This window comes from Impatiens glandulifera, chromosome 8, assembly GCF_907164915.1.
Source record: "Impatiens glandulifera chromosome 8, dImpGla2.1, whole genome shotgun sequence".
Lineage (NCBI taxonomy): Eukaryota > Viridiplantae > Streptophyta > Magnoliopsida > Ericales > Balsaminaceae > Impatiens > Impatiens glandulifera.
The window spans coordinates 1620512-1646169 of record NC_061869.1 but is presented as its reverse complement, the minus strand read 5'-3'; the positions used below and the strand labels follow the sequence as shown (position 1 = coordinate 1646169).

The window sequence follows — 25658 nt, the reverse complement described above, 5'->3', positions numbered from 1 at the left end:
TTTTAATTAAGGAAACTAGTATGATACCCCACGATCATAACCCCATTTTAACTCAAAACGCTTTTATATGGAATCGAACCATTGACCTTTTGTTCTTTTAAGTCGACTTTTTTGAATTGTATTATGAGTTGAATAAAAAAAATTATTCATCTTTAAAAACAAAATATCATTTACTAAGTTTGTATTTGTTGCTTGTCCTATCTAAGAAATATTAAATTTATTTTGTGTAAAAGTTAGTTGATTAGGCGGCTGTGATCACATTATTATCAAGTTTTAATAATAAGTCAATCTATTTTAATATGATAAAAAATTTGATTAAATATGTAGTTGTTGGAGTTACATTAGACATTATCAGTTTATAAAAAAAAAAGTCATAATCATATATAAGCCTCAAATTATGAATAATATATTCCACTAGCTGTGAATGACTGAAAATATTTTACTACCAAAATGATGACTATAAAACACAAAATTTATCCCCACTTCTAGCCTACTTAAAAAAAGGTTAGGTCTAACTCTAATGTCGTAAGTTCGAGTTCATTAGTTGACAGTTTGCCTAAACAAATCGGTTGAGTGTGCTTTGGTAATTATAGGTTTAACTTGAGGAATTTAGTCGCACACATCTATTTAAAAAAAAAATGATAAACTCAACGAAAGATTCAACGAAAGTAAGTCCACGAATCAACGTGGCATGACATGTGGGTAGGAGAGATTTTTTTTTAAAAATGTCCCGAAACGCTTATTTTAGGTTCCGAAACGGTTTCATAATGTCCAAAAACGGCCATTTTGAGTCCCGAAAGCGCTCATTTTGGGTCTCGAAAGTGCTCATTTCGGGTTTCGGGACCCGAAATGAGTGGTTTCATTACTCGAAATGAGCGTTTTTAAGATGTAGGAATAACCTGGCAGGCCACGTCGGATTTGTGGACTTGTTTTCGTTGAATCTTTCATTGAGTTTATCATTTCTCTTAAAAAAATAAAAATAAAAAGTAAAAAAAAGGAACTTAGTGGCCAACTGAAAGTCTTATTTAGAACATGAGTTAGGCTTTCAAATTAATAAAAATTAAGATAAGAACATTGCCCTCCATAGATATTATGGAATTCTCCAGAAGTTCTATAGCACATTCCTACCATATATTTGAATATATTTGAACTATCTTAGTATGTTTTAATATATATAAATAATTGAGATTGATCTTAATTTATATATAGGACATGTAACCTTAAAAAATGACACAAATTAAGGAGAACCCAATTTCAATTGAAACTCTATTAAGGTTTGCATTAAATTTTGGTTTCTTTCTCCTTCACTTAATTGCATCATTGGCCCTACTAATTCATTTCTATCTCATGATGAATCGTGACCAACTTAAAATATATTACTTTGATAACTTAAAAAGGTTTCAAGCTGAAAGAAACAAAAAAGTAATAATTTAAAGGAAATAATAATCTCTATCACACTTACTGAAAACAAACTAAACACAAAAATATAAATATATATATATATGCTTATTTAGATGATAATTACACTTTTGTTCTTAATCTCTTAAACATATGTGGTATAAAAAACATTTTTTTTAAGCTCCTAATGCTCTTTTGATGATTTTTTTAATGTCATTTTTTAAGCTCCTGATTTATACAAAATAATCTTTAAGGTCATAAATCAAAATAATTAAGTTTGAGGGCTTATATTAATATTGGGAAAATAGTTATATAAGTGATAATTTGTCTTTTATCTTTTGCTAGATTAAATTATTATTATATATCTTAATCAAGATTACTTGTTAAGTAATTTAGATATTATTTTCAATTCGCAAGAAATTTATAGATATATCCAGTTGATAATTTAAAACTCATTAATTATTTGTTCACGAGCATTATTCTAGAGACGTTAGTTGTTCTATTCGATCAGTTTATACTGAAAATGTATAATTAAATTGACAACGTTTTCAGTTTATTGATGAGTACATCGATTTGGACTCAGATAAAAGGTTAGTTATTAAATAATATTAGTTTATCTAAAATTTGATTTTACAAACAAATAATTATAATATGAGTATATTAAATATGTTTATTCAATTAGTTCAATTTAGATCTTTTGGTTTAGAGTCTATTATATTTTACACATTTACTATCCTTTCTTTTTTAAGACATTTGCCAAATATTTTTTGAATTTAAGATAATTTATGAATAAATCAGTTAGCAAAAAAAAAACAAATAAAAATGTACATTCATGATAATGATATTTACATCCTCTTTTTGAAAAATAGATAATTAGAAAGGGTGTGACAAAGGACCAAGGTGTCATGTTTATCCAATAATAATTTAAGTCAAGAAAGAAAAATAAAATAAAAAACACATATTAGAACTCCATATACATATATCAAGTTTTATTTGTTTTTTTTTATAATTATTTATTTAATTTATCAACTAAATATTAAAATAGTTTTACTTATATTTATACAATTTTAATTTTAATAATTCAATCAAATAAAAATTTAAATCTTATTTTTCATCATTTTTTTACAATAAAAAAAATTAAAAATAACCCAACATAAAAAGGAAAACAACACCTAAATTGGTTCGGTTGAAGTTATTTAAGAACAAAACCTAATAAAAAATCATTTCATTACTCTCCTTTCATCGTATAATTTAATTCATTAATCAAAATATTAAAATATATATACCATCTATTTTAATTTTTAAATTATTAATGTTTATTTTATCCTTATATATTAATACTGTTTAAATTTCATTTTCTCAAAATCATCACCAACCCACGCCTTAAAAAAAATCCGAATCAAATTCAAACAATCCATTCATTCACCACCAACTTCATCACTAAAATAAACATGCACTTGTATCATTTAACAATTGAATGAATGTATACTGGTACTTGGAATAGTCAATAACATGTTGGTAAATTGTATTTTATTGTAATTATATATTAATTCAAGAACACACCAACTATCTTTAGGATGAAATTTACTAAATCTCGCTACAAGAAAAATCAAACAAACGAAATTATGTGAATGGTGGTTAAATTTACCAAATCTAAATTAGAAGCAAGGAAAATCAAACATTTGAGATAATCTGAATGATTAATTGTTAACACATTGAATATGTTGCAGTGGACCTGAATTCATAAAGAATATTGAACTTGAAGATGGAGATTTTAGATTCTAATTATTCTTTTTGAACTGTTTTAATGTTTTTTTACTTATAGTGTTTTATAGTTGTTATAATCTTTACATAGATAGATGTTTGATGAGATTTTTATAAATATTTTTCTAAACATTCAAAACAAATTAAATATTATTGTGAATGAAGATGATAATATTTTTAATAAATTAAGCTTAAGCTTAAAATTATTTAGCAAAATTCCAGAATTAATTAGGTTAGGTAAGACAGTAAGAAAATTTGACTATATATAATATGCCTCCTTATTTTTGTCATCACTTGTATTTCACACGTGTGCAAGATTTCTTTGATATTTATTTGATCTAACACTAGCTAGCCAGGGCTAATTTGAGTACTTAATTATTATTTATAAAATTGAATGAAAAAACGTTAGGAAAATAAATAACTTATGAGTAATTAAAGAGTAAAAACAATTACAAAGGAAAAAACAGACACTTCTAAAGCATAGCAAAATATAACAATTTTTCATTGATTTGTAATTTAAACATATATATTATTCATGAAATATTCTTAGAAACATGAAATTAAAGTGATTGAACACTTCTGTTGGAGATGAAAATGACATTTCGGTTATATCTTGAGCCTCTTGCGAAAACTCTACCTGATTTTTTTTTTGTTATTTTGGAGACGATTAGCGGTTGTTGAGATCCTTGACATTAAGCGACGAGGTTGGTAAGAGCTTTTTCTTCTTTTAATTTTTTTAAATTTTAATATTTTTTATAACAAAAATATTATTCTAACTATTTGTTTTAGAACGTTGAGTTCGTTTTTCCTTCAGAGTGCGACCAATTTACGAGCAGAACTTGCCGTATCAACTATCACGTGCTCGAACACAAAACCTAAACCTAAAGGAGGTTGGTGATATCGCTTTTGATGTCGCACTATGCTTGAAAATCACTAATTTTATAGACTAAAATATCTTTATTTTATTTTTATTAAATTTAAATAAAATAAAATGTTAATAATTAAGCAAATTAAAAACCATATAACATAAAACTATCAAACAAATATTTTTTCATAAAAAATTCTAAAAAAATAAAGATCAAACCGCTCTTAGTTATTGTTTGATATGGGTTTTTATGAAATTTGACCAAAACTCAATATTTTTTCATTCAATTCATCTATCTCGTCACTTATTTTTTATTTATCAATAAAATACTGTCAAATATAATTTATTTCTTTCAAAAAACACACCACTCTTTTAGTTAAAATCGAACCAAAATATATTTATTATTTTTTATCTAATTTATTTAAATTGTAGTAAAATTCAAAAAAAATCTAAATTTGATATTTGTCCCATCTTTGCCCAATTCTTCTTTTTCCTTTCTTAAGTTGTCCTTCAACCAAACATTCTAACTCAAAATATTCAATAATCAAAAGAGAGCTTTATGTTCCGATTTTGAATCACTCCTCTTTCTCTTCTGAAAAAAATGAAAAGAATTGTGTTTTTAATTCTTACAAACTTTATGCCAAATTAAAAAAAAAATAAAAAAATAGAAGAAGTGAGCAATTCAATTCAATTCATCTTTCTCTTTCTCTATTTCTATTTCTCCTACGTGTCTCTGATCTCAATCTTTTTGTTTTTTATTTCCCTTTTTCTATATATATATATATATATACACATCACATACAATTCATAACCCTGTTATCTTCTTCTTCTTATTATTATTATTTCTCCTTGTTCTTGTTGAAAAATCTTTTCAATTTCTTAATTCCATCTTCCCATTTATAAGATCATGGAGAATCCTCTTCATTTGAAATCATTAAACCACATCTCAGTCGTATGCAGATCAGTAGAGAAATCTCTTGAGTTTTACCAGAATATTTTAGGGTTCTTCCCCATCAGAAGGCCCAACTCCTTCCTCTTCGATGGAGCTTGGTAATTAATTAAATCATATAATTTATTAATTAATTAATCATTCTTCCAAATTTTGTATTAACAATGAATTAATTAAAATAAAATATTCAGGTTATTCAATTATGGTATAGGAATACATCTATTGCAATCGGAAGATCCAGAAAACATGCCCAAGATTAACCAGATCAACCCAAAGGATAATCACATTTCATTTCAAGTACGTAATCTTTTATTTATTTAAATTTAATTAATTGATGCATGCAAAATGTAAGTGAATTTGAACCGTACACGTGGCAGTGTGAGAGCATGTCGGTGGTTGAAAAGAAGCTTAAGGAGATGAAAATCGAGTACATCGAAAGTAGAGTAGAAGAAGGTGGGATCTACGTTGATCAGTTGTTTTTTCATGATCCTGATGGATTGATGATTGAGATCTGTAACTGTGATAATCTTCCCGTCGTTCCACTCGCCGGAGAATCTCTCCGATCATGTTCGCTAATCACCTGTAACATCCAGCAGCAGCTCCGATCATCAATTGTTTAGTAATTCCGATCATCATTGTCAGTCAGGGTCAAATATGTAACTTTCTTTCTTTTGTTTATGTTCTTGTTTGTGAGCTTTTATGGGAGGAGGGTATAAATGTAATTTTACAGTTTTTATGTAATAAAATTAATAATAATATATAAATATAATTATTTTCATGTTTATAATATTATTTCACAATTATAATTCATTTTTTTTGTTTTTTAAATTTATCCAAGAAAATAATTGACCCAATTATTAATTATTATGGTAGGGTAGGGTTTGCAAATGAGTCAAGCGGCTCGGTCAAAACTTAGCTTGAGCTTGACTTTGATCGAGCCGAGCTCGAGCCGGCTCGTTTAAAATTCGAGTCGAGCTCGAGTTTATATAATGCTTGCTCGATGGATTATCGAGCTTTTTCGAACCTAAATATATAATATATAATTTTTTTATTTAATATTAAAACTCAAATAATATATTTTTCTCTCTTTTTTTTTTCAAAGTCCATATGCATATGAAGGCCCACAATCCATAAGTAAAACCCTAATTTTTAACATATCTACTACTCTTCATCTAACTTAATCTTCTTCATCTAATCGTCTCTTCTTTCATTCTCATCTAACCTAATATTCTTCATCTAATCGCCTCTTCTTTCAATCTCATCATCTAATCGTCTCTTCTTTCATTCTCATCATCTAATCGCCTCTTTTTTCATTCTTCCTTCATTTTCTCTTCCATCTTTATCATATCTAATATTTCATTTTTAATCTTTTCTTCATCCATTCTTCACCATTTCTTTAGCTCTTAATCTCTTATTCTTTAGTCTTCACATATTTTTCACTCTTCATTTATTCATTTTCTTCTTTTTTTTCTTCACATCGATCTCATTCATAAGAGAGGCTTACAAGTAATTAAATTTATTTTCAATTTTATGATAACTATTGTTTTTACTTTTTATTTAACTTTGATAAGGTAAGACTGATAAGGTAAGTCTTGTTCATTTTTTTTCATGTATTAAAAGAAATTTATACTTATATAACCTTTCTTTTTTCCATTTATTAGGATAAACTTAGACTTCCATTATTCTATACATATACATAGGTTATACATATACATATGTTAGATGAATATATAGAATAACACTGAATAGTTATAAAAAAAACGGAAATAAAAAAAATTAAGAGATAAAAAAGAGTTAATATATTATATATAATAAAAATAATATTAAGATATAATAATTAATTTAGTATAAAATTAAATAAAAATGATTAATATTTTATTAATAATAAAAGTATATTATACTTTATATTTTATATTGAAAATAGATAAAAAAAGAGTTAATATATTATATATAATAAAAATAAATATTATGGATATAATAATTAGTATATTATAATATATAATTATTTACGTATAAAAATAGTTAATATATTATATATAAAAAATGTTTATTATATATAATATTGAAAGAGATAAAAAAATGTTAATATATTTTATATAATAAAAGTATAAAAAAAGTTAATATATTTATTATATATAATATGGAGGGAGAAAAAAGATATATATATTATAATATGTTTAGAGAAAAATATAATTTATAAGATTAATAATATATATTATAATTAAGGTTTTGAAAACTGTTCCGGTTATCGACCCGGTTTTTTTGGCGAACTTCGGTTCGACCGGTCAAACTGGTTGAACCACTGGTTGAACCGGATTTTAAATTTAAAAAAAATAATTTAAATATATTGGTATATAAATGATATATACATGTGCAAAATTAATCAAATACTTTTTAAATATTAAGACGTTTTCTAAATTTAATACATTTTTTTATTAAATATTATGTTCAAAAACACCTACCTAAACGTATAAATTAAAAGAGATATCAATTTAATAATTTATAATTATATTAAAATAAAATATAATATATATTTTTATTTCTAAAAATCTAATTTAATAAGTAATAAAAAAAACTACATTTGAAACCTCAATTAATAACAAGAAAATAGTACACTCAATTACTCAATTAATAACAGGCAAATAATACAGAGAGAGTAAGAGTCAGACAGAGAGAAAGAGTACAGAGAGAGAAAGAGACAGGTTTTGGAGAAACCTTTCTAACCGGTTATTTCCGGTTCGGATTTCCGGTGGAACCGTCTGGTCGGACCGGATTTTGACCGCTTCGAAAGATAGCCGTATTAAAGTAAAAAATCGAACCGCCTCCTCAACCGTTTCGCGGTCGGACCGTTTGGACCGGCAGTCCGACCGCGTATTTTAAAACCGCGTATAATTTATAATGTATAAAAAAAATAATAAATTGTTGTTATATATTATAATAAATTGTTTTAGTTATTTGTTTTAACATTTATTTTTTATATTAATTATTTTTAAGATTAAACATTTTATATTATTGAATGTAGGTAATTGTAAGTGTGTTATGATTGAAGAACACGAGTTAAAAAGATTAATATGTTGAATGTTCAAACAATTTTTATAGTTTTGTACTTTAATTTTTGAATTTTATGTTTTAGAATTTTAATTAGTAATGGTGATTTAATGTTTTGGATTATTATGTTTTAGAATTTTCAATAGTTATGATTGTTTCATATTTTAATTTTGAAATATCATGTTTTAAATTATTAATATGTCGAGCTCGAATTTTGAGCTTGAAAATTAAATTTTTGCTCAAGCTTTCGAGTCGAGCCTGTAGGTAATATAGTCGAGTCAAACTCGAGCTCGAATTTATAAACTCGTTCGAGCTCGAGTTCGAGTCGAGTTAATAAATACTTAATCGAGTCGAGCTCAAGCTTCAGCAAGCTTGAGCTCGGCTCAGCTCATTTGCAGCCCTATGGTAGGGGTTGGGTATTTTTATTAGACTAAAACTCAAACTTTTAATTATGTTATATTAGATCATACTTATCATAATTTTAGTTTTTTTTTAAAGTTTCTTAATCGGTGAATGCTTATTTTAATATTTGTAAGTCATTATTCAAATCGTATTTAATAATTTTAAATGTGTATATCTCAAAATTTAAAATATAAATACGTGTAAGTTTTTAGACCGTATATAAAATTATGTCATAATGAAATTATTTGAAAATAAATATAAAATCTATCTTCCTTAAATTACACATTTTTAGTAATTAAAACCAAGTTTGATAACTTAAAATATATAATTCTCGAAACAATACTCAATTATTTTAAAAAAATAATAATTCAAAACGTTTTTTTATATCATTTATTAAAAACGTAATAAATTAATTAGAATACGTTAAAATAATATAACAAACGTTTTATTAATTTAAAAAAGTTTAAATAAATAAAATGTTTACTAAAATAATGTTTATTTTAATTTTAATGTAAAAATATTGAAGTAAAAATGAATTAAAATAATAATAATGCTCAAATCTACCCATTTAGGCAAGGAGGATGCACTTGTACAAATTCAAATTGAGGAGCATATATAAGACTCAAAATAAGTCCAATAAGCTCAAGTCCAAGCCCAGACAAACTGTCAAGAGTTACCAACCATAGATTCAACCCAATATTGTAAAGCCCATTAATCACCCTAAGCAGTCAAGTACTCATATTGATGGTCCAAACTGTAAACAATATTTTTTTCTAATTTTATTTTCTACAATACTTCAATTATTTACAAATGAGAACACTAATATATGTACTAAAATGAAAACAACACCCAAAAAAAATCAGTAGTATATATATAGGGTAGCTCAAAATTCAGTCCACATACATTAGAGACGACAATTTTAGTTCGACATTGTTTTCCGATTTAAAGACAAATTTTCACTGATTTTATCGGTAAATGACCGAGAATTAGGATGATTAGTAGACCTTCTCTGTTGTCATTTTTGCCCTCGTATATAAATATGCTTGAGCTCGACTTGTCAACTTTATTAAAGGGGATCCCACTCTTTTTTTAATTATTTTTTTTCACAATGTTACATGATTTAAATAATGAAAAATTTTAAGATTTTAATAATATATTATCCAAATTAGTCTAACAAAATCCAGTTTTAAGTTTAAAGATTTTAAAATTGTTTGACCTTAAGACCACCCACCCTTCAATTATAAAGATTTTTCATTGTTGAACCTAATTAAACGCTAAACTAGGAGATATTCTTTTGGTTAAATTTTGATTTTCTTTTTTTTATATTTTTGATTTCTTGTTTGAAATGTGAGACATATATATAAAACTACTTTAAGATGGATAATAATTTTTCTAAATGTTAAGACTATCACCAATATGATTAACAACCAATATATAAGAAGTATTAAAGAATTTTCTTATAAATATAATCTCTTTATGCGGTTAGAAGGTAACGACAAACGGTTAAAAGAAAACGACAAAAATATTTACAAACACAAAACACTCAATGCTTCCCAAAACCAAATCCAAACCATGATCGAGTTTTCTCGAGCCTCTTCTCATCAATGAACTCTTAACTTAGCTAAACCAGTGGATATTGAAGTTCTCCCAAATGTTGACTCGTTCACTAAACCACCCGTTAAGGTTTTGAACTCACTTCAACCTAAAAATTCAAAACATTACTCCATGAGAAGTGCTAATTTTCATTAATAAAAATTATTTATCAAAAATTGAAGAAACAAAAAACTTACCATTGTCTTGAGAAATCTTACCAAATAGAGCATGATCATTCCCAACAATCCATTTCATCTCCAATTCAGTCAAGCCAGTGTCGATCTCCTGTAATCTTCACAACATTTCTAAAAATATATATAGTAAATAAAAGAACACCAAGATCAAACAACAATTACATAGATAGTATCTTCTTGCAACAAACCCTAGTTCCTTTAAGTCTATATCTATTACAAACAAAATAAAATCAGTCCAAAAGTAAACAAACAATCCAAATCAAGAAACAATAACAACATTAATTAATGATCTGCTACTCCCTTGGTGGTGACATGCCGTCTATCCAATCTCCATAAATCCCAACAATCTTTCTCGGCAACTTCTTCCTCCACCTTGTCTGCCAACTCTCAACTTCTCCGGTCTTCTCAACGGCCTCCTCCGCCGGCGCCGCCACATCTTCTCTGGTGCTTCCGCCGTTACCCGGTTTGCGTAATTCTGACATAAAAGAGTAGTTACTAAGAGAATAAATATCATAAATCCGAGTGAAATGTCCTAATAAATATATAATTTACCCAACAAGCCATGAGCAAACTGACATGAATCGCCATAAGGACAGCAACGAGTCATCTCCCATTTGGTACAAAGCCTAATCTTCCAAAAGTTAATAGGAATATTCCTATCTGGAAAAACAAGATCAGAATTTTGAATACTTATAACAGTATCGTCTCTCTCTCTCGTCAGGGTTTTCATCAACATGCTCACGTCAGCTACCTTAAATTTTGATGGGTGTTCGTGAAGGAAAATACAGTTGTTATCGTTAGAACATGATCTGTTTCCTCCATAGATGAATCTTCTACAGATATTCATCCTTCGAACTATGTTTTCTTCATCGTTCCAATTCGCAAGAGCTTTCTCTAACTCTTTCTTATAAACTGTTTCTTGCCAGTTTAATGGCGGCTCCATTAGGTCTTCATATCCATGAGCATAATTACAGTTTTCACTTATCAAACATCTACCTTTCGCAAATTCATGACATAAACGAGTCTTGTAAAAGATGTTTCCTTTCGATGTTCCTGTTTCTGGACGAATCGAATTGGATCCACCGACATTGTGTTCGGTCATGATTTGGTAGAGAGAGATTACTGATGATCAAAGAATAAACAAACAAAATATTATTAGAGATGAACCCTAGCTAGCTAATAGGGGAGAGACAAGAAAATGTAGAGAGAAAGAGAGATTGTAAGTTGAAACCTGAAAGACTTTCTCGAAATGATAGCCGCTTCTGTTGAAAACAATCAAGACCACTATGATCTATATATAGATATGAATCCTGTTCTAAATTATAAACCCTAATTATATATTTTCGTAATCTTGGAATGACTTTTTGTTGTTGTTGATAAGTTAGAATATTTTCATTAATTAAGATAGTAATCTAAGGTCTCAACTTTGTGAAAAGTTTTTAAAGTGAAAACTCCATTTCAATTTAAAAATATTTATTTTCAATATTTTATCTAGTTCTTCTTGTCTTAATGTAGATTAATTAAGCTATAGTTAAAATAAACTAAATGAGTTGAAATGATATATAAAATTTTGGGCATAAAAGTGGAATAAATCTATTATAAAGAATTAATCACATTAATAGAATTGACAATAAGGTTAAATAAGTTATATATGAAATTGCGCGTCAATCCAACCGATTTTATCATGAACGATTAGTATAATTTGAAATATTGTTAATAGGGCGGTAAATGAACATGAATTTCGTGCTCTTGATCCCAACAACTATTTTTATTTAATTTAGTTCTTAAATGCAACCTAATATGTTTATAACCATTTGAAGATTTTCTTCTCAAACTTTCATGTTTTAAAATTACAAATTAAGGAATTAAAATTGAAAGTCAAATGTTTTGATTCAATTTATTACCAAAATGATACATATATTGCAATTTTAAAATAATTGAAAGAGTTTTAATTTTTAATTTTTTTTTATCATTTTTCCAAAAACAAATCTAATATTTCAAAAATAAATTCATCCAAGTCAAAGAATCTTTTTTAAAAATTAAATAAAATAACTTTTTTATATTTTTTTATTAATTATTCACCTACCAAAGTTTAATTTAATTACACTTTTTATATTAATTAATATTAAAATGTTACTTTCCATTTTATTTAAACAATTTTTTAATGTAATTGTGAATTTAAAATATCACTTTCCAAAATTTTATATTGCCATGACATTGAAAAAGAGTTATTTTTTAAATAAAAAAAAATACTTTTTTAAGTAAACATTAATTAATTATATATATATATATATTAATTATGAGTGATAAAGAAAGAGAATTTAGGAAGGGTTAGAGAAGAGAATAACGTATTATTATATCACTATTGAATAAAAGATAAATAATAAGGAGAGAATAAAAAATAATAATTTTTTTTAGTGAATCAAATTACATAGTGTCACATCAATGTTATATTCTTCTCAAATGCTATCTCTTAATAATTTATATTTATATATATATATATATATAATTTTTTACTTAATGCCCAAAATTATGTCAATTCCGATCTTCATCAAATTTGTGACCTCTCACAACTAATATTAATACTAAGATCTGAGTCATAGAAAAATGATTTGAAATATATATTTTTTAAAATTTAATATTTGTTATTTTTCAATAAAAATAAGTTAGATGTCTAAATAACACCTAATGAGTAACAAGTATGTTAATTATGTGTGATCTACCCTCACAATAACAATCAAACTTAATTAAGAGCTATCTAATATATTTTTTACTTATCTTTTATATGTATCAAAACAAATTTTAGAATAAAATGAATTTTGTTAAATAATAATAGTATCATAAATTATATTGGATTTAAGGTGGTTAAAATCAAGAATTTACTTAAAATTCATTAAACATTTATAAATTCCTAAAATAATATTAGTTATAATTACTATTTTATAAATAATTAAATATACAATTAATTAATAATAATAATACTCTAATTACAAAATTAATTATATAAATTCATTTATTTGAATATATAATTAAAAAAATATTGAAAGTACGAATAAGTTCTATTACATAAAATTTATAAAATCCTAAAATTAAAATAATTTATAAATTATAAAAAATTAAAATTATACAAGTTTAACTAATTTAAGAGTTTATTAAGATTAAACAAAATAATATTAAAAAAAAAACTATTGGACTAGTTCTATTAACCAAAACTATTTTATTAACAAAAAATAATTTATTTTTGAAACTCAGAATATCAACAATTCAATTCAACTTAACACATTACGACTACCTCCTAATGATGATAATTGATGAATCCTCCTATTAGTGAAGCCAATTATCTTCGATCTACCAAAATAACATAAACGAATAACATAAAAAAACACCATAACATAATCAAACAACAACAATTGTGTATAAGTTTGAATCAACATAAACCAAAACCAAAATCCAATTCAAGAAAAGAATGAATACGTACGTGTCCAACCAATAATGAAATTGTATATTGCCCGCTAACATTACAGAAAATACAAATCTATTAAACTCATGAAATTGTATATTGTCGGCTAACATTACAGAAAACACAAATCTATTCGACCCATGAAATTATATATTACCCACTAACATTACAGAAAACACAAATCTATTCGACTCATGAAATTGTATATTGTCCGATAACATTACAGAAAACACAAATCTTTTCGACCCATGAAATTGTTATTGCTCGCTAACATTACAGAAAACACAAATCTATTCGACTCATGAAATTGTATATTGTCCGATAACATTACAGAAAACACAAATCTATTCGACCCATGAAATTGTTATTGCTCGCTAACATTACAGAAAACACAAATCTATTCGACTCATGAAATTGTATATTGTCCGATAACATTACAGAAAACACAAATCTATTCGACCCATGAAATTTTTATTGCCAGCTAACATTACAGAAAACACAAATCTATTCGACCTATGAAATTGTATATTGTCCGCTAACATTACAGAAAACACAAATCTATTCGACTCATGAAATTGTATATTGCCCGCTAATATTACAGAAAACACAAATCTATTCGACTCATGAAATTGTATATATTGCCTGCTAACATTACAAAATACACAAATCTGTTCGACCCATGAAATTGTATATTACCCGCAAACATTACAGAAAACACAAATCTATTCGACCCATTCGCGGGGCGGCGACATACCCTCCAACCAATCTCCATAGATTCCATTAATCTTCTTCGATGTTTTATGCATCCATTTCTCCTTCCAATTCTTAAATCCATGTGTCTTAACCTCTCCACTTTCCATCGGTTTCACAGCCACACCCTCATTGCTTCCACCACCTGCATAATTAACAAATATTAAACAAAGACAAATTTTTAAAAAAATAATAAAAAATAACAATTTCATACCTATGACCCCATGACCAAACTGGCATCTTTCTCCAAACGGACAGAAACCCGTTGTCTCCCATTTTGTACAAACCCTACTCTTCCAAAATGTCGGATTGATCAAATCATTCTGACCATGACCATGATGACCATGATCAGAATTGTTGTTGTTTCTGTTAACAGTTGTTCCTATGTTTATAACAGAGCTTTCTCTAATCTCCCTGTTATCCTCAGGACTTCTAAACTTGGACGGTTCCTCATGAAGGAAATTGCATTTGTCTCCATAAGGACATGAATCACCATTGTAGAACTTTCTGCAAATCTTCATCCTCTGGATTATCTTCTGATCATCATTCCAATTCGCTACACCTTTATCCCTATCTTTTGATGCAACAATCTCTTGCCAATTCGGAACTGGATCCCTCAAATCTTCATTTCCATGAGCAAATGTGCAACGTTCACCAACCCAACATTTCCCTTCTAAGAATTTTTGACATATACGAGTCTTGTAAAATATATGAACTGTCCCATTCCCATTTGCATTTCCATTACCATTACCATTACCATTTCCATTTCCATTTCCATTTCCCCTGTTCATCTGATTCATAGATTGGACTTGAATGTTGTTCGAGGAATCCATTGCTATGTTATACGGATCTGGGTTTTCAGGTACTGGTACTGGGTAGAACGAATTTGGATCTTCGCTGTTAATCGGGAATTGAGGCGCCGCCCAATACCCACCGGATTCGCCGCCGTAAAATGACGGCGGCGGCGGAGGTGGATCGGGATAAGACATGGGTAGGATCAAGAATGAAAGAAGAAGAAGAAGCAAGAAGGATAAAAGTCACAAGCTTTTCTCTAAATGATAGCCGCCTCAATTGAGAACAACCATTAAGAATGAAATAAAATGATCAAAATCTCATTTAGATTGCATAAACCCTAAAACACTAGAAAATAAAACTTTTTATTAAAATAAAATAAAAACTTTTAAATATATATTTAAAAATAATAAAATATTGATTAAAAAAATATTATTATTATAAAACAATTATGTAATTACCTAATGTAAAATTAGGATTAATGGAGATTTGATGAATCCATGATATTTATAAGTTTATTATAATAATCCTTATTTAAAGTTATTGAGATATATTTCTATTATTAAAAAAAAAAAGTTAATATTGGAGATTTGATGAATCCAGGATATTTATAATTTTAGTATGATAATTCTTATTTAAAACTATTGGAGATATATTTATATCTTTTAAAAAAAATTAATATTGCAAATTTGATAATCCTTTAGATAACTTTAAATGAATATAGATTTAGAATTTACATTTTTTATATAAGGATGCATTTATTTAAATTATTGGAGATTTGGTGAATTCTTATGTATTTAGAAATTTTTATTTTATTAATAGAAATAATATTTTTGTTATTTAAAACTTGTACTCTTTAAGAAAAAGAGTTATTATTTTATAGATTTTTATATATTAAATTTATATAACATAATATTTTATTTGAGCATGCATTAATTGAATTTAAATAAATTTATACCTTTTATGATTATAGAAATCATACTTTGCCATATAATTAAAAATAAATAAATTCTTTAAAAACAAAACTATTTTTGATAATAACATTCAATTTAATTTGACCATATATTATGGATTTGTAGATTAAAATAAACACACTTTATTTTTGTGTCATATTATTAGTAAATAAAAATCTTGAAAATTAAATTCTAGATTTGTTAAACATTTGAATATTTTATGATTTTTTTTTTAATTTGTGAATTAAATTATATGATATTTAACTATTATTTTTAAATAAAAGAAACTAATATATATGACATTATACCAATTACTCTCTCTTCAATTTGAAGTTATATTAAGTGAGAATCAATAATTTTCAATCATATTAATCATTTTTTAATACTATTGAATTAAAATAAATAAAAGTTCTGATTGTAAAATTTAGGACGGACATATTAACGGGTCTTCAGCCCACCCCTAAAAAACATAACATTAACTTGTAATTTTTTAATTTTAATTCAACATTTCTTTTTCTAATTTAAATAAAAAGATTAAATTTAACTTTATTAACTTGTTTTATTTATAATTTTTATTTTTCTAGTCTCACCCTAACAAAAACTCAAGCCATCTAACTTTTATTTTGTTCTTGAATTAATGGTGTTCAACTAGTCTCGATTAAGTTCGATTTTATTCATTATTTTATAAACCTGTTAATCGATTGATATTGTTATCGCTTTTAGCTCAATTGTTTCCGGTCAGAAATCGTTGATTCAATTTTTAAAATAAAAGCAATCTTTTCGTTTTAGTTTATCGGTTTAAATATTGTCGCACCATGTTTAGGTTGCCATTTGGCATGTTCATAATTAATTAAAATATTCTTGTTGCAAACTTGATTGTTTTGGTTATATCAAGTGTAAATGTTGTTGTCACAAAGAATTTAGGATAAATCTTTATTTTTATGGATATATTAATATAATTTATAACTTATGACTATTTTCATCCTTGTTTGCTATTATTATTTAACGAATTTCACAATAATTTTAGTGCATTTTACAAAATAAAAATAAAATATTAATTTAATAAAAATTAAATTATCATTTAAAAATATAGGAAACATAGTTTAAAATACCTAACGTGTAGATGAGGTTTCATATATAGGATCATTTCTATTTCAATTCAAATTTTAAAAAAATTGCATTGAACTAAAATTAATTTATTATGCTTGGAAAATTTTTAAAATTGTAATTCACTTAAAATTTATATTTTTGAGAAAAGTATAACAAAAACAATTTCAATATATTTTTTTTATATATTATTAAGATATTTGTCACGACACAACAATAACTTAACTAGTAAAAAAATTTGTTTAGAGGTAACTAGAATATTCTTATGAAGAAAAAAAAAATATTGAATCGATATTTTTTTTAAAAAATATTTGTTCGATAGGTTAATTTACTAAATAAAAAATATATCGATTCGACATATTAACATACTAAATTCAAAAACAAAATATTAGTTCAACATTTAACTTGCTAAATACAAACAAATATCTTAGTTCAAAATGTTAAATTACTAAATTTTTTACAAAAACATTATCGCTACGAAATTTTAACTTTTTAATATTAGATTTCGAAGAGAATGAAGAGATCTTCGGAAAATGTTAACTGTGTTGTAAATGATAAAATAATTATATATTTTATTTAAAAAAACATAGAAACAAAAATTAATATTATAATTTTGAGCTAAAAAGAGTGAAATTTAAAATTATAAAAATAGACTAGCTTGAATTTCATTGTAATTCTAATTCTAAATCTTTAAATGTTTTACCACATAAGAATTGGAATTGGACTCTCCAATTCCATTGTTACCAAACACACCATAAATGCAAAGCCGACCCTAAGTAACCCTAAGTAAGCCCGACAAACTATCGGGATAGGGCACCTTACTCCCCAGTACAACCCATTTATTAAATGTCAAATTTATATAATTTAAAACATAAAATATTGTAGTTTAGTGGTTTATGATAAAATTTAGAATTTTTTATTTGGTTATGGGTAGTGCCGACCCCGAGAATTGGGTTGCCTTATCTCATGTAGAAAAACGCGATTTTTTTTGCCTAACCTAATTTCAGTTAATTTTTTTTTTTTGTTAAATAAACTGTTTTAGTGAGAACATAACCCATAACCAAATAAAAATTAAAATTATTCATCACAAACCACTAAGCTACACTTTTATGTTAAAAAACTTACTAAATTTATTTAAAAACTTAGTGTATTTTATTCAATGGGTTACCCTAGCCAGTGGGCTTGTCGGGATTACCCTAGGGTCGGCCCTGATTATGTGTTCAAATCTCACCAAAAATTATATTTTTATCAAAATTTTAAACCATACCTAGAGCAACAAAAAAAAATATCGATATTTTTTAAACCGTGGACTGGGAAGCCCAAAACTCCCGATCGACTCTTCTTGATTGAATACTATTTTTTTTTAAATTACGTTCCAAGGAAAATCTCGAATTGAATCATAATTTATGGGTTAGTATAAACTTATCTTGCGGGTATGCACTCTTCGAATATGAATCGATTTTCTGAAAGATTGTGTATTACACACTCTTAAGGGTCGCCTAGATCATTTCGATGACCAATATTTGTTGAAGAGTTATTTATAATAATGTGATCGATTGTGTATATCCCACGGTAAGAATCGGGTCCTTACCAATACGTTACAAGGAAAATTTCGAATTGAATCACAAATTGACAAGTTAGTGTAAACTTATCAATTCGAGTGAGAACCCTTCAAATATGAATCGATTTAATGTGATTGATTATGTAAATCCCGCGGTAGGAACTAGATCTTACCGATATGTTCCAAGAAAAATATCGAATTGAATCACAAAATGACAAGTTAGTGTAAACTTATCCGTGTGGGTAAGCACTATTTGAATATGAATCGATTTTCTGAAAGATTGTATCTTTCGTGCTCCTAGGGGTCTTCGGGATCCTTTCGATGACCAATATTTGTGGAAGGAAAATTTATAATAATATGATCGATTGTGTAATCTTGTTTTTTTTTCTATTATATTAGTATTAGTTAGATTTGAATCAATTAAAAACTCATCTTCATTATAATTTATTTTTTATTTTTTCTTGAGTTATAAATATACAAATAGATAACCATTTATGTATAGGATAGTATAGCTCAAATTTTAAGACACTAAGTTTCAAAATCTCCATTAATGTTGAGAGCTTAGGGAAATATGGTCCCGCAAAAAAAAAAAACATATATTTGTTTATTTATTTAAAAGTGATTTTATAATATAAGCGATTTCATAAAACATTGAAATTAATATTGAAAATTGATATATAGAGTTAAAAATATATGATTATTTGAAAGTTGGGGGTTTGACAAATATAGCTTTGGAAATTGGCAACATTGATATGTCTCTATAATTGAGGGGATAGGCATCCGGATCCGGTTCTCATCTTCTTCATCAATTATTATTACTTTCTGCAGATTTTTATGCTTTCAGAATCCTTCTTTTTCTTTCCTTCTATTTACTTAATTGAATCTCATTTTGGATTCCATGTTTTAACCTTTTTTAAATTGTACATTTTTTTAAATGCTTGGTAATTCAAATTAGTACTAACCCTTTGGTATATCATATGTGTTATATATATACATTTCCCCCATTTTTCTTATTAGTTCAATTGAAGGAACTCATATTTCCTCCTCATTTCACCGTCGCAAACATAAATATAAACGCTAATAGTCGATATCAAAACTCATGAGATCTTTTTGATTGCAATTGGTCCTTACAAAGGTTTAGTCAAAAAGTTTGATTAATGAGTTGATTTGGATAAAAAGAAAAGAACAAAGATAAAAAAAAAAAACAAAAACAAAAGAAGGGGGCCAAATTAGTAATTTAGTAGTAAGCCCTCAAATCATCTTCTTGCTTGTAATATAAAATTTCTCTTACATTGCACCTGCACACACAATAAGAAATAAATAAATAAACCAATTAATAATAATATGTACTCCACCCCCCAAATTTGTAGTGTAGACATAATTTATACCATAATCTCTTGCGGTTTTGCATTTATAGCACTCCATCCTGCTAGCATAATTATGCCAACCACATCCAAATCTGTCCATAAATTAGAATGATATTATTAATTGAGAAATCATGGAGAGATAATAATTTGTAAAAAAAATAAAATGTGTCAATTTTTGAGTGAATTGAAAATCTAATACAAAAAATTTGTAAAAATTTCAATCATTTCAAAGAATGACACGATATTGGTGTGTGCCATGACATATTGACATGCATATACTAACCTTTTACATAGCCAGTCACCGGATTTCCATCCGGGTAAGCCCGAGCCATCGTGAAATGCAGCTGCGGCCATGATTCCGGCGGCGGGTCCATAACAATACTCGTCTTTGAACCCGCCGCACATGTAGCAATTAGTTCTGCTAGCGAAATTGTGAGCACCGCAGTTAATTGAGGTGCAATACCAGTCACCCGGTTTTGTCGCCGTCATCATCGTCATTCCGTAGGATGCCATGTCAGCAGCCGCGTCACCTCCAAACCTATGACGTGTACACTGTTGGCATGCGTCTCTTCTCCTGAAATTCATGTGTTGGCATGTACCACACATCCAGTCTCCATCTCTGTTCATCTACACATCACAATAATGTCCCATTTCATTAATTAACAAAATAAAACTATATAATACTAATTTGTTATTGAATATATAAAATGTAACACTATTATATATCCTTACCTTTGAGTAAATTGAATTTGCAGTGGCTATATCTTTCTTGCTGATTGAAGATTGAGGATGGAAGATGGTAATGGACTTGGTGTTTCTAAAGAATGGGATTGGGGTTCTTTATATACTAATAAGGTGGGGCCCTTTTGGATAAAGTCCATTTATTTTCTTTCATCTTATTATAAATATTTATTTTTTTTAAGATGTTGTCATAAAGTATATATACATATTGATATATATGGTTTCCAAATATCATGCAACCCTAAACAAAGTCCCCCATGCATATACACGTAATTAATTCATTTTCGGATTTGATTGTAGTTGACACTATGGCGAATCTAGGGTAGGATTGAGGTGGACTCAAGTAAAAAATATATATTTAATTTGTATGTTAAAAATGTCACATAATACCTTAATTTTTTAATTTAAATAATTTAATTAACTATTTTTACTCTAACTCTAACAAATAAACAAAAAATAGTACTTTTATCTACTCCGTTCATTCATAATTTATCAAAAAAAATAAATTAAAATCCAACCCATTTTTTTCAAGTTTACCCAAACTTTAATTTATGGATTCGTCGTTGGTTGTCAATTAGTAGCGGATCTACATTAGGATTGAAGTCAGTTTAAAATCACCCTGACTTTTTTTATGCTAAAAATGAAACATAATTGCCTAATTTTCTATTTTTTAAAAATTTAATTTATTATTAATTTTTAAATTTTTTAAATAGACAAAAATTTACGCTATTCTACTCGTTTCATTCACAATTTTTCTAAAAATAAAAGTCCACAATTTTTTTTCAAGTCTACCCCGATTTCATTATTGAATCTGTCCATAGTTGTCACCAGGGCCGACCCGGGTAAGCCCAACAAGCTTTTTGGGATAGACAACTCTTTTAATAAAACATATAAAATATTTAGATAAATTTGTGGGTTTTTAAATATAAAATATTGTAACTATTGGTTTAAGATACAAACTTAGAATTTTTGAGTTCAAATTTCAAAAAAAAAAATCATTTTTTTAACAGGTCTGGGACCGCCTAAAACTAGGAACCAGCTCGGTTGTAACTATAATTAGTTAGACTTATTGTTATTATTTAAAATGTAGTAATTGAGATCAGAGTCGGCCCCGAGTTTTGGGCTGTCCCAACTTAAAAAAACGTTAATTTTTAGTTTTAGTGAGGTTGAACTCATGTCCATATAATATTCTCATGTATTTATCTTAAATCACTAGGCTAGATCTATTTATATTAAAAAAATACTAGAAATATCTTGTTTATTTTATTAAATGGGATGCTTGGGGAGTGGACTGCCCTAGCCCGGGGCTTGTTAAGCTTAACCCAGGGTCAGCCTTGCTTGAGATAGTGATCGAAATTAATTAATACTATCAATTTCCAATCTTTTTAAGCCTTTAAGGATGAGCATATATATGAGAAAAAATATATATTATAAAAAATGGTCATTATTCTAGGAGCATTATGAAGAGATCGAAAAGAAGAGCATTATTCTTTTGAATGGTCTATTTAAGGTAAGGTTATATAAGGGGGAGCTGTTACTTGATCAATTAAATGTATGTGAGGGTAAATACTCCCATATCTTCTTCACATGGACATATCCTACGTGGACAGAACAACTAGGTACTGTGATATGTCCACGTGGAATCCACGTAATCAGATGTATAAAGGTAGTGCCCTGTTTGGCCAACTAAATTGAGAATCAATTCCATTCATCCATATATAATTATTAAAGCATGTATTATTTTCTGCTGTCAAATGCCAATATTCTCTCAAGCAATAATTCAAAAGTCGATCAGTTCAGAGATTCAGTGATTCATTATAATTTACAAGTTTATATCAACCAAAATGTGTATGAGAGATAGCTAGGTTTCAACTTTCAAAGTTGATTCATATATATACTTACATTGAATTATGCGAACTATATAATATAATTATTTAATAAAAATAAATTAAAAGAGGAAACAGAATAAATCTTAATTGCAATGGCAGGCGCCACATACAGTAGCTAGATTATTAATTTTATTATCTTATCCCAAATTAGAAAGTGAAAAGAATGTCCTATGAAGTCTTCTTGATCCTTGACCCTTTGAAAAATAGGGTATAATTTCTTTATGTCAGTCACTCCAGCTAGTTTATGGTCCTTCCTGTCCTCTTAACCATATTGTATTATGCAATATATATTTTAAATAGACCTCAAAATTACCACAAAAAATATACAAGAAATTTGATGATAATCGCTTCATTCGGGTTAAAACTAGTTATTCACCACTAGCACCATAAAAAAGTCGTGAACATGTGGACCTTTCCTTCAAAATATTTTAAAACTTTTTTTTGTTCTTGTTACTATAAATTGTCAATCTTTGCGCTGAATCTATGGATCTAATTAATAAATAATCGCAAAAAATATATAAAAATTACCACTTAAAAACATAACATTCATTAATAATTTAATATTTTATCTAGTTAGCTATGAGAGTTCAACGACTTGATGATAAATAGTGAGGAGAAATAAAAAAGATAGAACCCACAAATCTAAACTATATTAACTCTCCAAATAAACAAAATCTCACAAATAAATAAATACTAAAAAGACAATCAAATTATCACATGGTGCACAACGAGAGTCTTAACTAGTAGTGCGGAACTATGTTATGTTATAAAAATTAAAATTAGGATAGATTTGTCATATTATCTCTTAATTTTTTTTTAAATTTCAATCTAATTTATTATTAATTTATTTCTTAAACAAATAATAAAACTTATATTTATATACTCGTTTTATTCATATTTTTCTATTATTTTCTTAAACTCTAACCAATTAAAATTTTTGAATTCGTACACAGGATCGGCCCTGAAATAGCCCTCGGATAAGTCAGATCAATCTCAGGGTAGCCCATTTACTAAAAAAAAAAAAACTAAGATATATATGTATTGTATTTTTCAACATAAAAGTTCTAGTATATTTGTTTGAAATAAAACTAAGAGTTTTTACCAAAATTATTTTTTTATCAATTTTATAAACTAGACATAGGTCAATAAAAAAAATCAACATTTTTTCGTGGGGCTGAGCAGCCCAAAACTCAAGACCGTCACTATTCGTAAATCATCTAAACTTCAAGCAAATGATAGTAGCGTTTAGTTTTACAATTCAATGATGGAAGAATAAATCTAGTAGAAAACTATTGTGATTAGAAAAGTGGTATAGATCCGAAATTATAAATGTAATTAATAATGTATGTATGTATGTATGAGTCACAAAAATGGGGGGACATGATTGGTGGTGACATGGCAATGAAAGAAAGCTACGTGTTGAGGTGAGATTCGATAAGAGGGAATCATAATCCCCATTACAAGACAGTAACACAATGCGTTGAACCATTTTTATTAATAATATTATTATTATTTTTATTTCTAAAAAGGAGGGCAGACAATGCGCATATAATAATATAATATAAATATTCACTTCTTCGTTGTCCAAACGGAGAAAAAAAAAACCTCAGACAAGAAGTGGCCAATTCTCTTCAATTATTTTCCACCAGAATCCACACCATTAATTAAACACTCTTTCTACATAATAAAATATATGGCCAAATATATTTAGCCGTTGCTTTTAAATCCTGATCAATGTTCCCATTGTTTTTTTTTTATTTATTTTAAAGATCAATGATATATAAAACACGTGACTCGTTTAAAAATAACGAAACAAAATATAATGTTAAAAAACAAACAAGGTTAGTAGACAACATACAACAAAATAATTAATCGTACGTGCACAAAGGTTTTGAAGAAGGGCGTCCCTCCTCTCATTGTTGCCTAACTACAGATTTATAGAGACGGATCCAGGATTCAGAGTTGAGTGAACTTCAAAAAATAACGAGAATATTTTGGAAAAAACGATTAAATAAAATTAAATTTTATAATTTTTTTAATAATTAGATAAACCTCCAAAGAATTATATTGAGATTTTTTTTTAAAATTAGGGCTAATTACACATTTTTATAGTAAAAAAAATTGTTTCTTTTTTCGGATGAGTTACGTAGATCCGTCCTGGCAATAGAGACGGTCCAGTAAAAAATAATGTAAAAAATAATGAAAAAATTATAGATAAAATAAAGGATAAAAAGTAAATTATCTATTTTTGTAAGAATTAAATAAGCAACAGTGAATTAATTTTAAAAAATTTAAGAAAATAAAGATATTGTCACATTCTAACGTTAAAAATAAATAAATTATTATATATTATTTTGGAAGTGGACTAAAGATCCACCCTGCGAATATAAATATATATATATATATATTAAGCTTAATCCACAAAATTAAATTTTATGATTAACGTTAATTACTTCTAACATATACTTGAACTTCCATCATAATTATATACATATCTTCATTTAGCACTACAATATTGAAATAACAAACAAATTAAAGAAAACATCATATACAAAAGATAGTTAAAAATTGTTCAAATTTTAATCTTTCTAAATAATTAGTTAGGGCTTTTAAACAAGATATTATGACTAAGTAACACCTTAATTAATATGTGTGCATGCACAATTTTACCCCGTACCTTTCTATTCGAAGTAATAAGATATTTATTTTATTTTTAAATAGTTATGACAATGTAAATAATAAAGTATTAATTTAGAATTATGGAACTTTATATTTATTTATTTTTTTTTTTATTTGTATCTTAATCTTGATTCTAAGTCCTAATT

General features: G+C 26.8%; 4 protein-coding genes across 4 annotated transcripts; 1 reads left to right on the top strand and 3 right to left on the bottom strand.

The window, feature by feature from the left end:
* The first annotated feature begins 4890 nt into the window (after window positions 1-4890).
* Window positions 4891-5632, top strand: LOC124912484 (glyoxylase I 4-like). Its single transcript, XM_047453113.1, has 3 exons — window positions 4891-5077; window positions 5168-5273; window positions 5354-5632. The coding sequence occupies exons 1-3, from the start codon at window positions 4935-4937 to the stop codon at window positions 5594-5596; spliced, it is 492 nt and encodes a 163-aa protein (XP_047309069.1). The 5' UTR covers window positions 4891-4934; the 3' UTR covers window positions 5597-5632.
* A 4874-nt stretch (window positions 5633-10506) lies between these two features.
* LOC124911657 (zinc finger CCCH domain-containing protein 39-like) lies at window positions 10507-11315 on the bottom strand. The gene is made up of 2 exons (XM_047452160.1): window positions 10766-11315; window positions 10507-10688 (listed from the first exon to the last, which is right to left on the bottom strand). Exons 1-2 carry the CDS (start codon window positions 11313-11315, stop codon window positions 10507-10509), a joined length of 732 nt encoding a protein of 243 aa, XP_047308116.1.
* Window positions 11316-14395: 3080 nt separating this feature from the next.
* On the bottom strand, window positions 14396-15412 carry LOC124911656 (zinc finger CCCH domain-containing protein 39-like). Its single transcript, XM_047452159.1, has 2 exons — window positions 14620-15412; window positions 14396-14568 (listed from the first exon to the last, which is right to left on the bottom strand). Exons 1-2 carry the CDS (start codon window positions 15410-15412, stop codon window positions 14396-14398), a joined length of 966 nt encoding a protein of 321 aa, XP_047308115.1.
* Window positions 15413-19930: 4518 nt separating this feature from the next.
* LOC124912603 (zinc finger Ran-binding domain-containing protein 2-like) lies at window positions 19931-20999 on the bottom strand. Its single transcript, XM_047453249.1, has 4 exons — window positions 20936-20999; window positions 20487-20830; window positions 20225-20295; window positions 19931-20134 (listed from the first exon to the last, which is right to left on the bottom strand). The coding sequence occupies exons 2-4, from the start codon at window positions 20828-20830 to the stop codon at window positions 20124-20126; spliced, it is 426 nt and encodes a 141-aa protein (XP_047309205.1). The 5' UTR covers window positions 20936-20999; the 3' UTR covers window positions 19931-20123.
* Window positions 21000-25658: the final 4659 nt, after the last annotated feature.

What these genes read in the sequence shown, in the direction of transcription:
- LOC124911656 (XM_047452159.1), bottom strand. Translation starts at nt 15,412, where the DNA reads ATGTCTTATCCCGATCCACCTCCGCCGCCGCCGTCATTTTACGGCGGC. An exon ending in AGGTATGAAATTGTTATTTT is followed by an intron (nt 14,569 to 14,619) that starts TTATTATTTTTT and finishes TTAATTATGCAG; the next exon opens with GTGGTGGAAGCAATGAGGGT.
- LOC124911657 (XM_047452160.1), bottom strand. Translation starts at nt 11,315, where the DNA reads ATGACCGAACACAATGTCGGTGGATCCAATTCGATTCGTCCAGAAACA. An exon ending in GTTTGCTCATGGCTTGTTGG is followed by an intron (nt 10,689 to 10,765) that starts GTAAATTATATA and finishes CTTTTATGTCAG; the next exon opens with AATTACGCAAACCGGGTAAC.
- LOC124912484 (XM_047453113.1), top strand. Translation starts at nt 4,935, where the DNA reads ATGGAGAATCCTCTTCATTTGAAATCATTAAACCACATCTCAGTCGTA. An exon ending in TTCCTCTTCGATGGAGCTTG is followed by an intron (nt 5,078 to 5,167) that starts GTAATTAATTAA and finishes TAAAATATTCAG; the next exon opens with GTTATTCAATTATGGTATAG. An exon ending in ATAATCACATTTCATTTCAA is followed by an intron (nt 5,274 to 5,353) that starts GTACGTAATCTT and finishes TACACGTGGCAG; the next exon opens with TGTGAGAGCATGTCGGTGGT.
- LOC124912603 (XM_047453249.1), bottom strand. Translation starts at nt 20,830, where the DNA reads ATGAACAGAGATGGAGACTGGATGTGTGGTACATGCCAACACATGAAT. An exon ending in GGTGACTGGCTATGTAAAAG is followed by an intron (nt 20,296 to 20,486) that starts GTTAGTATATGC and finishes ATTTATGGACAG; the next exon opens with ATTTGGATGTGGTTGGCATA.